The sequence below is a fragment of the Lepisosteus platostomus genome, chromosome 5 (assembly GCF_059453375.1).
Source record: "Lepisosteus platostomus isolate fLepPlt1 chromosome 5, fLepPlt1.hap1, whole genome shotgun sequence".
NCBI lineage: Eukaryota > Metazoa > Chordata > Actinopteri > Semionotiformes > Lepisosteidae > Lepisosteus > Lepisosteus platostomus.
The window spans coordinates 28,743,452-28,758,375 of NC_142615.1; the positions used below are offsets into that span (position 1 = coordinate 28,743,452).

The window sequence follows — 14,924 nt, forward strand, 5'->3', positions numbered from 1 at the left end:
AAAGGAATATGAAGTAAACATGACATCATAATTTAACAACCATTTAAGTGAAAGCTTATAGATAGGCACAAAATGGGACCCTTATTGTTTCTAAGAGAAAATAAAATAAATGACTGACATGCCGTAAAAGAAAACCAAGTTTAACTGTGTGGACAGTGTATGCATCCTGCACGACGTCTTTGATTTAAAGCAATATTTTTTGTCACGCTGCCATTGTTAAGAATCACAGTGTTTCATGAGAAAATACTGTTGTTATTTAAAGTTGTTGGGTGTGTTGGAACTCCATTTTAATTGGTCTTATTAACATGACATCTGGAAAAATTACTAAGCTTGGCACGTGTCACTTAACAAATACAGGACCTGTAATCAAATTTAAAAACAAGTAGGTCTAAGCTTTACCGTCAACAGTCAAGACTGAGTATAAAATGGCTTTTGCACTTAAAATATTGTATCGACCGCGGGTTTCGGTACGGAATGGAGCAGGCGTGGGACTCAGGGAATGGGGTTGAACAACACATTTAATAACTCGAATCGGGAAAGGTACACACACAGGGACAGGGGTTACAGCACTGCACCTACACTAACATACACACACACAAAGGGAAGAGACTGTATCCCAGTCTCTGTCCCACTATATACAGTCTGGTAGTCCCCAGGTGCTGTTCTCAGCCCACCCTGCGTGGCTCTACATTGTAATACATGTTACATGTTTCACGTTCTTTATGGAATTTAAATACAATTTAAACCCCACCCCAAAAGTACTAAAAGAGGGAGTATTATTAAAACATTTGACTTATGAATATAAAATTTACCCAAGATGACTAATAAATTCATAACTGTATAAATAAATGTTCTTTTTTTCGAATTTTCTCTTACATAATACAACAAAATATCAAAATCCTTAATATAAAATCTTAGTATTCTATATTTCCAGAGAATTCCCATGACGTGAATTGAATGTGCTCTGTCTGGCGATCTCTGTCGCTAAGGTTGGCGTAAGAGGTAGACAGTTTAAGAAGCACTTAGTGATTAACGAGTGGGTCGGGGAGCACGTAGATTATGAAGGATTTAACATTCTACTTTAGTTACGATAGGTTTTGGGAAACACTCGTAAATTAACGATCGATCTTAAGAGCAAGTTAACGATGTTCTTAGCGCTACGATGCTTTCGGGAAACTCACCCCTGAAGACAAGAAGTTGTGTTTTTTATAACCGTGAACATTTTACGTTTTATTTTAGTATGTAATCTTTATTTTATTTATAGTGCAGTATATTCTTGGCATAATCTTTACATTTTGTGGGTTATGATTATTTATTTTAATTATTCCATAACCTCTATCTGTAACACTACTAGTGCAGCTGAACTTTGTACACCACTGGCACATTTTAGGCAGAACATTCTTAAGGTTGATCTCCTTGGATGCATGTGTCCTAGGTAATAATCACAAAGGAGATGTTTTTTAGAAGAACTTCAATACCTTTTTCTGACATTTATTTGAACCAGTGTTAAATGAACACAGTCTAGGGTTAGAGAAAGTGTCCCATTATGGTTGGGGTCAGAAAAACCATAAAGAGGTGACTTCAGTCAGTGTTATATCTGTTTTCTGTATGGCTTAAATATGGTTGTGTGATATATGATTGTAGTAGTTTGGAGGTAATGATAAGTGACCTCATTCTGAAGGCTTTGTGTTATTTAATGAACCACCCACTGAATCTGTGGTGCAATCGTGACTCTTGTTCTCTGTGTGAAATGTGTTTTCATCCCAATTTGTGACATTGCAAGAGACAATGATATCTTTTGGAAAGTGTGAAAGCCATCTCATTTAGGGAGACATTTGTTTTAAATGCTCAGTTACTCTGACAATCCATTGACAAGACTGTAACAATAAGGGAGGGAGAGGAGCCGTAGCGAACACCAGTAAAATTTGAATGCCCTATTTGAGGAGGCAGAGGCAGATTGACCACTGCTAGGTTAGCAAAAAAGAAAAAAAATACACCACTTTACACAGCATCATCCAGAGTGGACCCTATTTAACAGGGTTTAGTCTTGGGGAAAAATTCTCCGCTTGGAATAGCAGGATCCAGCCTGAACTCTCCCTGTCTAGCGGGGTCCAAACTAGAAGAAAAGGAGTAAGGCCAAAAACAAAAGAAAACTCAACCCGCCCCCATGAATCATCAAGGTGGGACAGGAGAAGAGAAAAAGAAAACAAAAAGAAGCAAAAATGCTGCTTCAACACAAGGCCTGTCCTGAGGAGAAATAAGTTGTGCAGCTCAGCATACAGTTGCCTGATCAGGTGTTTCTGTCTTGAGTCTTCAGCGTTAGGAAGCCCCTAGGAGAGCTATGTTCAGTTCCAGGCTCCCAGCTGGTGTGTCCAGGACTATTCAAATGCCATAAGCCCTGGTTTAGATGGAGTGTACAAATGGCTGGCATCTTCTGAGCCAAAAGTATGAGCTTTTCATTTCTGTGTTGTATATTTACTAGGGATGCATCGATATGGAATTTCTGGGCCGATAACAATAACCGATAATTAACAGCTTGTGGCCGATACAGATACCGATAACTGATAATTTTCCTTTTTTTCAGAAAAAAAAGTTCACACTATAATATACATTTAATCTACAATTAATTACAGTTCATGTGTAATGAGGGTAAGAAAGCTAAAAATCTGTAAAGCTTAGCATACTTATTGGACTAATGTCAGATGTCCATATGTCTGTTGTGAAGCTAATGTCTCTGACGTTAGCTTTGATCAGCTTTGATCAGGTTGTGTAGGTGTGTGTGTGACGACAACATCATACAGGGGTGGCAAAGCAACATCAGAACAGTAGCTGCGGCTTGGGAGAGTATAACGGGGTTCCTAACGTTCAATTAGTTGACAGAATCCTCTATCCTCCACAATCGAAAAGGGTTGGTCCTCAAGTGCTGCTGTAATGGTGAAAAAGTTCCACACTGCCAACATTTTCACTTTGCAGCTACTGTACTGTAACCAGTCTAGTGCGTCAGTGTGTGCACATAAAATAAACTAATTGCGCAAACAGAAATAGGGTGCTGCATTATCAGTTGTAATTGACAATATCAGAATGATAAAAAAATGAAATTTTCGGATTTATTGAAGAATAATATATCGGCCTGCGATGCATCATGCACCCCTACTATTTGCCAGACTGGGGCTGGAATCCCAACTGGACCAACTGCTCACTACAGAGATATCACTCCAACACTCCACATGATCCAGTAAATCATAATAATAATAATTATAATAAACTTAATTTTATATGGCACCTTTAAAGGTGGCTTCTCAAAGCGCTTTACAGAAAGACAATGGCAACAACACCAATAAAAAAATAAACACGATGAGAATGTGTGAGAATTTGGATGGTGGTACTAAATACAGTAGGAGCTGAGGGGTAAAGAACGGAACCAGTTAAGTAAAGGCTCTTCTAAAGAAGAAGGTTTTAAGTCTGGATTTGAAGGAGTTTAGAGAAACTGACTTTCTAATATCCTTGGGGAGAGAGTTCCAGAGCTTGGGGGAATAACCGGAGAAGGCCCTGTCACCCATAGAACGTAGACATGCCTGGGGGACAATTAGGAGACCAGAATTAGAAGAGCAAAGGTTACGAAGTGGGGAGTAGGGCAATATTTCAGACAGGTACTGCGGTGCCAAGCCATGCAGAGCCTTAGAGGTGAGCATGAGAAGTTTAAAGTCCACACAGAATTTGACAGGAAGTCAGTGCAAGGATAGGAGCGATGTGATCACTTGCACTAGACTTGGTCACGATTCTGGCTGCTGAATTTTGGACATACTGCAGTACTACAATTCAGTTCAAATTGTTTATCTCTTTAGGGCTAGTGTCTCTGTTGTTGTTATTATTATTGTCAGAGAATCTGTTCTGATGATGTATCGATAAAGTGCTCATGCTGTTTGCATTTTGCAGTATCACATTTTGTGTTCAAGTAAATTATTTGAACCAGAGATGCATTTTCCAAGAGTTATTTGGATAAGTGTTTAGCTGACTCTATACCTGGACAAGAGCTACATTCAGTGAAGCCAGTACAGTACATAATGATAAAGATATTACATTTCCCAACAACACGACATGATTCTTTATCAATATAATTTGTAGTTCTCTTTTACGTTTTTTGCCTTTACTTAGCTAATTTCAATTTTTTTGAGGGAGGACTTACAGTTTTTAAACTGGTGACACTTCAGCCTGCTGTGATTCTGATATTTGTTCTGTGACATCACCAGTCACAAAAGTCAATGCAAACACTGGCACAACACAGTAAAATGGTGTTAAGGTATGGACATGTAGGATTTTTGTTTTCAATAAAAACAAAGCTGTGCTTTCTTTGTTTTACTTTTGCTTTTTACATAGAGCAAAATATAAGACATTTGTTTTGAACTTTTTCTGGCTCTTTCTGTTTCAAACTGTTAAATATGGAACGTGACCAGTGGCGGGTCAGTGGCATTAGTTTTCTTGCAGTTAAAGGGTTGTAGGTGTCTGGAACAAGGTACCCAGGCATGTATCTATTTTCTTTCAACAAATGGCTAAATGAGATCTTTGAAAAGCAACCAAAATAGCAGGATGGTCTGCATGGCCTCGTATCATTTGTACATTAGTGTTTCATGTTCAGTTTCTAATTATGAAAAAATAGCTTATTTTCTCTATTATTGTTCACAGAAATCATACACAGAATATCATTGCAACAAGCAGTCAGTCTAATCGCGGTGGCAGCTGTTGGTCTTTGTAATTCTAATACCTTACGACTGCTCTGCTCTGTACTTAAACGTCTGCTTTCTCCTAGCAGGTGTGTGAGGTACCCGCTGACAGGCAAGAGACACTGCACAGCAGAGCTCTGCAGGAGTAACCCTTGCTAAAGACCCAAGAACGAACAAGCCAACGGTTCTGGACTCTAAGACACAACCAAGAGCCCAGAGGTGAGGATAACGAGTCCCAGAGTCACTAAGTGGCAGAACTGGATTCTGATAAGGGTATAAAGATTTTATTTTAGGTTAATACTGTGATCAGTTTTTTTTAACTGTGTCCACCCATTTGTAACTACTTTATCCATCACAGTGTTTGAATGATTTATTTGTTAATAGTGTAGCGCTCTTGGGTTTACGTGGGTATGCGCACTCGCCGCTGCTGCCTCAGGTCAGCCCCCCATCGCTGGGGACTCGAACCTGGGTGTTACTCAACAGGGAACCAGCCAGCTGAGCTAAAGGGAGATCTCCCCCCAGCTCGCCGGCTGAGGAGCCTGCTATCCACAGGGGAGGGGGGTGAAGTCACCGCGTAGGTAAGCCAGCTCCACAACCTGTAATGTCGGCCGTATGCTGCCATAGCTGCTACCACCAGGTCACATGGGTATTAACTTACATGGGCTCAGACTTACCCTATTCTGACATTTCAGTTTATTTCCCTTAAAAGTATGGAGAATGTAGTGTACTGTAGGTAGGGAGAAGGCCTCGGTTAAAGAGGAACTGCAACGCTATTGTTATAATTCAGGGTTAGAAAGAATCACCATTGATGAGTGCATTTCAAGCCACAGTGAATGTAAAATGCACACAGTAATGTGTAAAACCTCCAATTTATGTAACAAAATAGACAAAATAGATTATATTTCCAGGTGTGTGCAGCGCCATGCATGTGGTTCAGAATGATGCAACAAAACGTCTGGTGACGTGTGCACTCCTATGACATTGTAAACAAGCAGACTTGTGAATACATCCGAAGACACCCAAAGAAGGCTCCACAGCCTTGTGTTTCCTTTGTCCTCTTTTCAGGATGGATTAAACCTTTATTTGTTCCTTTTGAATACATCTCTTTTAATTCCAGACTGTTTTGCCAACAAATACCACTTACTTGTTGGCTCTGCCTGCAGATCATGTTTGAACATTTCTGCCATATCTACTGCACAGCCTGTACAGGGGCATAAACTTTCTGTAGACAATTTATTTCATCTACTTTTCATTTACAAAAATTATTTTGAAATTTTATGGTCATGGGAGGGTTAGTGTTATTTAGGCTAGGTCAGTCTTTTTAGTTCTAGGGAGGGTGGCTTTATAAACCGTTTCAAACCTAGCACCCATTGTCACGAGGGCTAATATTAGGTGTTGCTTTCCTTCTGCTTATTTCTGTGAATGCCAAAATTCACAACTGTAGGCATAAAACTCCAGCAGTAGTACTGACAGAACCTTTTTAAGAAGACTACTTTATATGAAACCCACCATAGTGGGAAGGGTTGTTTGAAAATGTTTTGTCTATTAGTTCTTGTTTTATACAGAGATAAAAAGTTTAAAGAATTTAGGAAAACCTTGAAAAAAACTTTTGTGACTCCTGTTTCCTGTCACACAAAATTGAGCCATATGTCAGACTTGTAATAAGCATCAAAAATTGTATTAAGTTTTATTGAGGATTTATTTTGGGTATTTTCTGTATTCAACTCTTTTTAGTTTTGTTTCTAGATTAAATCCAAGAATAACTATTTTACATGTATTAAATTGAATAGTCCCAATTACAATGTACAATCTACAATGTTTGCTGTTTGAGCAACAGTGTCCAGCCCTGACCTCTTCTCCATAATTCCTGCTGGCAGAGGAGAATAGAAGTGGATACACAGTGAATGTGTCTGTGTGTAAAGTTGCCCTCCTGTCCCGTGTCTGTGTTGCAGGAGAGCTCTGAGGTCCGCAGAGCCACTATAGTTCTGCTGGAGCAGCTGATCAGGCTGGGATCTGAGGATGCTGCACTGAAGAAAAAGGCACACAGCTCTCTGGTCAGCGTGCTGCTCCACCCCACTGACCCCAACACAGAGGTCATCCAGGTAAAGACACAGAGCAGTGGGACTGTAGGTCTTCTCAGGTGCTTCTTCGACATTGATACTAGTCTCCTGGCCAGTAATTAAACAGGGGTGCTTTGAAGAGTGATAGAAAGAGTGATTTTGCAGGGAAGATGTTGATGTTTTATTGTGGGTTAACCTGTAGTTTCTGTAAAGATCTGTCTGCAGGAGTACAGTCCTGCTGAGTGTTCGGACCACGTCATTACAACTGATGAGTCCCAAGCCCAGTTCTTCAATATTCAACCCTAAAGCCGTATTCAGTAATCGAAGCATGTTGATCCTCCTCCTCATTTTTAGTTCTGAGAAATCCTGTGTTTGTTAAAGAATTTTGTGCAAAGATCCCAAAAGAAAAGACAGTGACCATCACTAGTGGGATCTGCTTCAAAAAGAATTGATGTGGTCAAATTCCTTCCTCATCTCCCACATGACAAATTCATCCAGGACAGCAGCTCACAGCATGTGAGTCATGCAAAAAGGAGGTCAAATCCTTGAATCACTGGTCATATTCCACTTATCAGACTCCCGAGTGCTTCCAGTTTTTCAGCTGTTTCAAGTATTCCCACTGGGACTAATGTTTCCCCATCACAAGCTGTCCTGGGATGTGCAGTCTCCCAGTGGACACTGCTCACTCAGTGCTGTGGATCATGTAGTGATGGTGACCATGTAATGTCAGGTACATTGAGAGTGTCACTGAGGCAGTTTTGATCTTCTACATCACTGTGTGGCATGGCAACACTTTTGCTCAGGACAGGGAGCAGCTAGAGAGATTAGTGTGTACTGCCTGCAAAATTGTAGGATGCTACCTTCTCTCTGTGGACTCGCTCTGCTACTCTAGACTGAACCGCACAGCTCTGAAGATCCTCAGCGACCCTTCCCTCCCTGCTAGGCACCTTCAAGAAGACTGTGAGATACATTTTGTTTTACATCAAGTTTTTGCAGGGCTATTTGTGTGCAAAGGTGTTATATATTTTATTACTCAGTTTTATTTATTTTATTTCTGGTGTGTGTTAAGGATAGCATGTGAAGATGTGCTGGGTGAAAGCTGTCTGTTATTTGCTTTATGTTGTATATTTGTATTCTGTGTCTTTTGATTGTATGAGCTCACCAAACCAATTCCCATCCAACTAGTTTTCAGGGAAAATTTAAAGTATCACAGAAACTGTGCAGACCTTTAGAAAACACTTAACTGCCTGTAGTATATGAAGTGCTTTTTGTCAGTAATGTGTTTCTTGTTGACATTTCCATAAAGTATTCATGATGCCTCTCTGTTTCACTGGATTGTCTTTAAAAGAAGCTCCAGTTGACTATTTGTTCTCACTGATGGTATCTCATAGAGAGTCTTAGAATCTATTTTATCCAGAAATCTGGCTGTAGGCTATTACACAATACTTACCCATTGTGTAGAGATTTTTGTTATCTTTATTTATATTTGTCAAACTCAACCAGGACTGAGGAGCCTCCTGCAGGACTAAGAGTCACAGGTGCAGTGAGGGCTGCTGAAGCCATGGAGTGCTTCAGCTGGCCCTGAGCGATGGTCTTGTGTTTGGGGCTGTAGGGGACTGGGGCTCCAATCCCCTGTCACTGCAGAGACCCTGGACAAGAAAGGATAGTTGTTCACACTGTGAGTTCTCTGTGTCTCCTTGAGACACATTTTAAATTTATTAAATGATAAAAAATTGTGCAGAACCTGTATTTCATTCCAGACACAGGCAGGTGAGACAATGTCCTAAATTGTTATTATGTTGCAGACAGTTTATGACATTTTAAGTTGTCATAAATGTTGCAGAAACATCTTCAGCATTTTGAAGACTGGAAAAAGTAAAATATGTGCGTTGGCCATCAAAAGAAAAATGATGATGATGTAAAACAAAATACACCTGAAGAAGACTTAACAGCTGAAATATTATTATCTGTTATTGTTCATTTCAGGAATTATCTTGTTATTATTTGTTCCTTTGTTGACAAATATAAAAACTGTATCAATATTGATTACCTAATTTCAATAAAGGTTAAAGCATACCTACAAGAATAAATAGTTTACACCAACAGTAGGTTTCACAATCTTTGGTCTCAATAAGAATATGGATCCTACTTTTACACTTTACTTTTACAGGCAAAATAATGGGAACTACAATATACAGAATATTCATCGTTTGCTGATAATTTGTTAGTTTGTCAATATTATCAGCCAGTAATCATTGAACAGTGTCCTGACATTCAAGGCACTACACCGTTTTAACTTCGCATGATAGTGAATGCATGGGTCTGCATATTTCCTAATGCATTATTATCACAGAACACATTGATTAATTGAATTGACAAGCTCAGCGGAGATACTGCATTAACATTGAAAATAATACCGAAATCGAATGACAAAAATGGGTGAATAACACCGAAGTCCCATATTTGTGTTTCATAGCAACAGTCACTAAGGAAGTGCGTCTTAACCCGGAACTCTTCTGAGTGGAAGAGGGATTTGTTCCTGTTTGTGAACGCGAGACTTCCTGTTCCTGTGGTTGTGTGTTCAAACTCGCATGTTTAAACCCGCACCTTCATTTATTGCTTCTTTGTCAGATGGACTCTGAAAAAATGGAGGATTGGTTGTTTAACCTGGAAACCGATCTTCAACCTTTTATGGAGGTTTTGCTTAAATCGATCGTGTATGAAGTTTCAGAAGTTTTCCGGAACAGAATGTCTGATTCCGAGGACTCGATTCAAAACAAACTCCGCAGCATCTCTCAGATTCTGGTGAGACGGGCGGTGATTAAAATCACACAGTGTGTCCAGGACAGTTTCGGCACCGAAATAACACAAATGAAAAAAGAAAACGAGACCCTAAAGGTCAGATTGCAGTTCTGGGAGAAGGAGTCGGGAGCAGGCGGAGAGCAGGGACAGACAGATAATGGATGCATGCCTCCCTCTGAAGTCACTGGAGAGATAAAAGAAGAAATGGTCACGAAACTGGAGCTGTCAGGTCAGTGTGGTGACTTGTATATAGTAATGTCTGGGGTATTTAAAAACTGTTTTTAAGTTCTTTGCCGTTTTAACCTGTAAGATTCTATTGTATCAACGATATCAGTAGTGAAACACTTGTGAATCGTTTATTTGCCTTATATTGTACCAGTACCGGTTACATATGGCAATAAAGTTCAAGTTCAAGTATTTGATATATTTATTTAGATGTCTAAATTGTATATAATTATGTATCATCAAGAAAAGCGAACACACAAACTTTTCAAAAGAACAAAGGTTAAAAAGAAACCAATTATAAAAAGCTCTGTATTTTGTCTCACTGTAATGTAAAGTATATAAAAATTGAAAATAGTAGCATTAGAACTGTATATATTCAGCGTTTCTTCTGGTTTATCTTAACAAATTAACTTTTAAATTTAATGTGTGCAAACTCTTGTCGAAATGATTGCGCATAGAGAAACGGCATGGAGCTGTCTCTTGCGAAACACCGAAAGAAATGTGTAAAATCCTACCAGTGCTTAGAAAATGCACTTATTTATCAGGAAGTTTTAAAATACTAGTCCTCCAGAATGGAGTTGCTTTCAAACTGCAGTTTCCGAAGAATAAAAACTTATATTCTGCTATTAGAATACGTATTAAATAATCAAAGTATACACTGCTTGAGCAAATCTTTTCTTCTTGTTTTCTTCTGCTGTACTTTAAGATGCCTTTTTTTTAGCTGTTTGCAGTTACTGCTGCTCTTGAGTATAAATTGAATATGTGACACAACATGCATCTGGTTTGAGGTTGAGGAGATAGATGCCCAGACAATCGATCTGTCTCTATTAACGCTCTTCTCTCTCAGTGCAGTGTTAATGTACTGTAGTGTCCAGTCAGCGTGTCAGTATTAACTGCTCTCTCTCCCAGTGCAGAGTAAGTGTACTGTAGTGTCCAGTCAGTGTGTCTGTATTAACCCCTCACTCTCAGTGCAGTGTATCTGTATTAAACCCCCTTTCTCTCAGTGCAGTGTTAATTTACTATAGTGTACATTAAACAGCCACAGGTAACTAGCAAAGAGAGGACATTAGCTAGCCAATATGATAAAGGAATAAATGTTTTTTTAATTTCTTTTGCACATTTATTTGAACATTTCCATCGATTGTACAAGCACTTGGAAACTGTCCAATCCCTAGTTTGTCTGCATTTTCTTGTATGCTTTTATTCTGTGTCTTCTAGGATATAATGCCGGCGATTTGTGTTTAAATTGGGTTTCCAATTACACTGCAGCAAACTCTTGTTTTTATGTCCACTATAACGGACAATCTCCCTTGCTTTTAAAACCAAGCGTTTCATAATTTCCTAAAATGAAAATGCGACAGAATTCTGGGGTGTCCCTATACCAGAGATTACGGAAGGCTTCAGAATGGTGATTGGCTGACACCATCTGACACCCCTGTGATTGGAGAAAAAAACTTGCTGATCTGTTCCACATAGCAGGAGGACAAAAGCATATGCTGCTTCTATTCAAAATGCGTATTTTAAAAGTTTAATTAGGAAGTTAAAACCTTACAGCGTACACAGATTTCTAAACTGATCAGAAGGAAGAAAAATCACCCGTGTTTCGCGCATAAAAAGTGGTTATTAACTATTGAAACCTGTTTTATTTATTTTATTTTTATTTAGATTAAGAGTTCCCGTCACCCCCATTGCCATTTAAATCGCAAACCCGTGTTTAATTAAATATTTGTATTGATTCACAATCCGGCAATGCAACGTAAATCGTTATCTTTGTCTTCTTCATAATAATGTTCACCTCTCTGTCCACCAAATTAATAATAAACTTTATTTACGTCGTCTCAGCTTAAAAGGTACCCCGTCGTGGAAGAATTTGACCTCTGAACGTTTACCCAGCGTAATATTGTATTTAATTGCACTTTGACAGATTATCTTTAAATCAATTGTTGTCAGAATATCCCCACCTCCAAACAAGAACAAAACAATTTTATTAACTGGCTGTTTCAGTAACTTAAAGTATATATTTAAAGTAATAATTTAACAAACATATCTTTAAAAATGTATATATTGTGTTGTGAATGTCTGTAGATTGTATCTTATTTTTAGTTTTTGTTTTGTTTCACGTTAATTTTATAATGGAGAGTGTCATAGAGACGATTCCTTTACCCCCCATCTTTATTAAAATACTTTTATTTTTTCACAATCTGGCAGTGCCAGACAGAATTCACATTCGCTGGAGCCAAATGGCCTTGCAGATCAGAAAATCAAGGAACAAAACAATTATCGCGTCCGGCTCCTCAATGGAATTGCTTTAACATGCTAATGCGTTGGTGTAACAGTCCGGGCGTGGCAAGCTTCTAATGTATCCCGACTTCGGCGAAAGGAACCCATCTTTCATTTAAGACAATGAACACATTCTCACCGTACATTAGAATATAATGCTGGCGCGCGGGTGTGGTGGGGTGCTGTACCAGCTGTCAAAATTGTTTTTTTTTTTAAAAACTCAATTGAGTGTCCATAATATTGCTATTTTGCTATTGCTACTGAGTCTCTGTGTCTACAGTACATTGTGAACAAACCGGTTTCACAGGTATTTTCAACCCCCAGCCACTGTTGTTTCATCGGTTGTTATCCTGTAAAGCGCTTTGAGGAGCCACCTTTAAAGGCACTATATAAAATAAAGTTTATTATTATTATTAATATTTATCATATTTTTCCTTACAGAACTTGTAAATTGTTGTTGTTATTGTTGTTGTTATCCTGTAAAGTGCTTTGAGAAGCATACTGTCAAGCTTGTCAGGTGCATTCTCTTGTAAAATAATAAGTAGAGCTTTGGGGTTATTAGTGCTCCACTTACAGCAACCCAATGTAAATACATTTTGTCTCCAAATCCACCACCACTTGTATGAATCATAGCCCTGCCAAACGATGCAAATTCCGCTGCAATGGTTGTGAAGAAAGATGTGAAGACGGGGGTTTGAATTTAATCTTTTCTGTAGGGGGTTTAGACTTCCAAGTCACAAGCTGGGGTTTATGGCAGGAAAAGGGGTTAACTGATAAGGATTGCAGATGCCAGCTAGGAACCCCCCTGGGTGTAATGTTAAACTGACCATTTGCCCAGAACATCGTAAACTGGCCAAATACCATGAACCCCCCTCTTTACCATCAGACCGAGTGACGTCAGAAACGGAGAAGAAAACTGTATATAACCCAAAAGTTTGTAACAGTACGGGGAACAATACTTCGGTTTTGTTGTTTCTTGCGGGAAACAAGACTTCGGCTTTATTGTTCCTTGCATGCAATAAACTCATCTGTTTTACTTCATCTCGGGATCAAGAACCTTATTTCTTCTGTTACAACAAATTTGGCGTAGTCGGCGGATGCTCCAGAAGGCGCAGAACTTCCCATCGGCAGGAGAGACGGTCAGCGCGCACATAACTAAGAGGTAAGGACTCCTCTTTTATTTAAAAGTCCCGACTCTCTCTGACCGATTGGGAAATCTCTGCTCCCTGCGAGAATCGCCCGAGATGACGGAGTAAACGTGAGTTTCTGGATTCCTCTGGCCCGGGGAAGGCACCGGTGTATGTAATGGGTTGGTTGCTGTAAGCCCAGAATTTTGTCTGGCAGGGGTTCCGCGGTATTGTGTACAGGCGTTCGAAGCTGGTGTATGCCTTAATTGCGCGTGGAGTTTTGAACGGGATCTGGACCCTTACCGTGAAGTTCAAGACTGGTGTGGGTCTTAATTGCACCCGGAGTTCTGAAGGTCAGAACTGGTTTGGGTCTTAATTGCACCCGGAGTTCTGAGGCTCAGAATCGGTGTGGGCCTTAATTGCGCCCGGGGTTCTAGAGCAAGTGGTGCATTAAATGCACGTAGTTCAGGACTGGTGTGGGTCTTGATTGCACCCGGAGTTCTGTGGCTCGGGATCGGTGTGGGCCTTAATTGCGCCCGGGGTTCTGGAGCCATGTGGTGCATTAAATGCACGTATAATCCAGGATTGGTGTGGGCTTTAATTACACCCGGGGTCCTGAGATTAGCTACGCCTTGATCGTGCACAGATTGGAGTGGCGTGGTTTCTGGCGTGGCGTGGTTTTTTTTTTGTTTTAAAGGAAACAGGAGTAGAAGAGATATATGTACGTATGTTTTTGGTGTTTTCCTTGTTTGTGAAATACATATACACACGCACGACACTAACATAAACACACCTCATAATAAAAGAGCAAAGCATTAAGTAGCAGGATTTAAAGGACGTTGAGACCCGAGAATCGCCCTGATTTAGCTCAGTGCGTAAGTCCACCCCGGGGCAAAAGCAGCGATGCTGGCATTCTGGGGATGGTGAATTACTGATCAAGAAAGGGGGTTTTCGAGGTCTCGTTTCTTACCTGTGAACAGTGCGGTGTAAGTCCTCTCTAAAGTCTCGGAGAGGCATTTAGATCTGGAGGTAACAGACGCCCTTAGCTGAATGAGTGCAGTAATGCACAGGTTTTTCCAAGTGAAAACATCCCCCTACTGAATGAGCTGTTACCTCACACACGACAAAAGTAAATCTTAAAGAGACCGAACATGTGCGCTAACTGATGTTTAAATATCGGAAAAGTGTAAGTTGACGGAAAAGAAGGAGAAAAATATGGAAAAAGCTGAGTTTGTCAGAGGGAATTTGGGGCGAAGACGCCTGTAAAGAAAGCATATGAGTATTGATTGGCAAAAGCACAAGCATGTAGCTCCCACCCTGGTGCACGGCCGGCACCAGTGGTGGCAGATACATGAGAAAAAAAAGAAAAGAAATTGGGATGTGATTTAAAAGTGTGTTTACGGGGAAAACAAAAACCCGGAAGAAAAGATACTTTACTCGCTATGAAAGAGTATAGAAAAAAAAGCTAGAAGAGGCAGTACAGGAGAATGAGAAACTAATGAAGGAATTAACTCCTGGTCACGCTGCACTGGTTAATGTGCTGCAGCCGGCGACTAAGTTATGTCCTGCTCTCCCACAGGGGAACAAACAGGCAGGAAACGAAAATAATTGGGATCAATTCCCTCAGTGGCCATATGGAGAAGGGGGGTCTGATTGGGATAACACTTGGTATGAGTGTGATAAAGACGGATCAGGGTCTCCCCTGTTAG

General features: G+C 39.9%; 1 protein-coding gene across 1 annotated transcript in view; it reads left to right on the forward strand.

The window, feature by feature from the left end:
- The first annotated feature begins 9,328 nt into the window (after positions 1-9,328).
- Positions 9,329-14,924, forward strand: part of LOC148665493 (uncharacterized) — a 37,147-nt gene continuing 31,551 nt past the window's right edge. Inside the window, exon 1 of the mRNA XM_088631630.1 lies at positions 9,329-9,812. Within this exon, the coding sequence (XP_088487756.1) occupies positions 9,413-9,812 (400 nt within the window). The 5' untranslated portion in view covers positions 9,329-9,412. The remainder of the gene's footprint in view (positions 9,813-14,924) is intronic.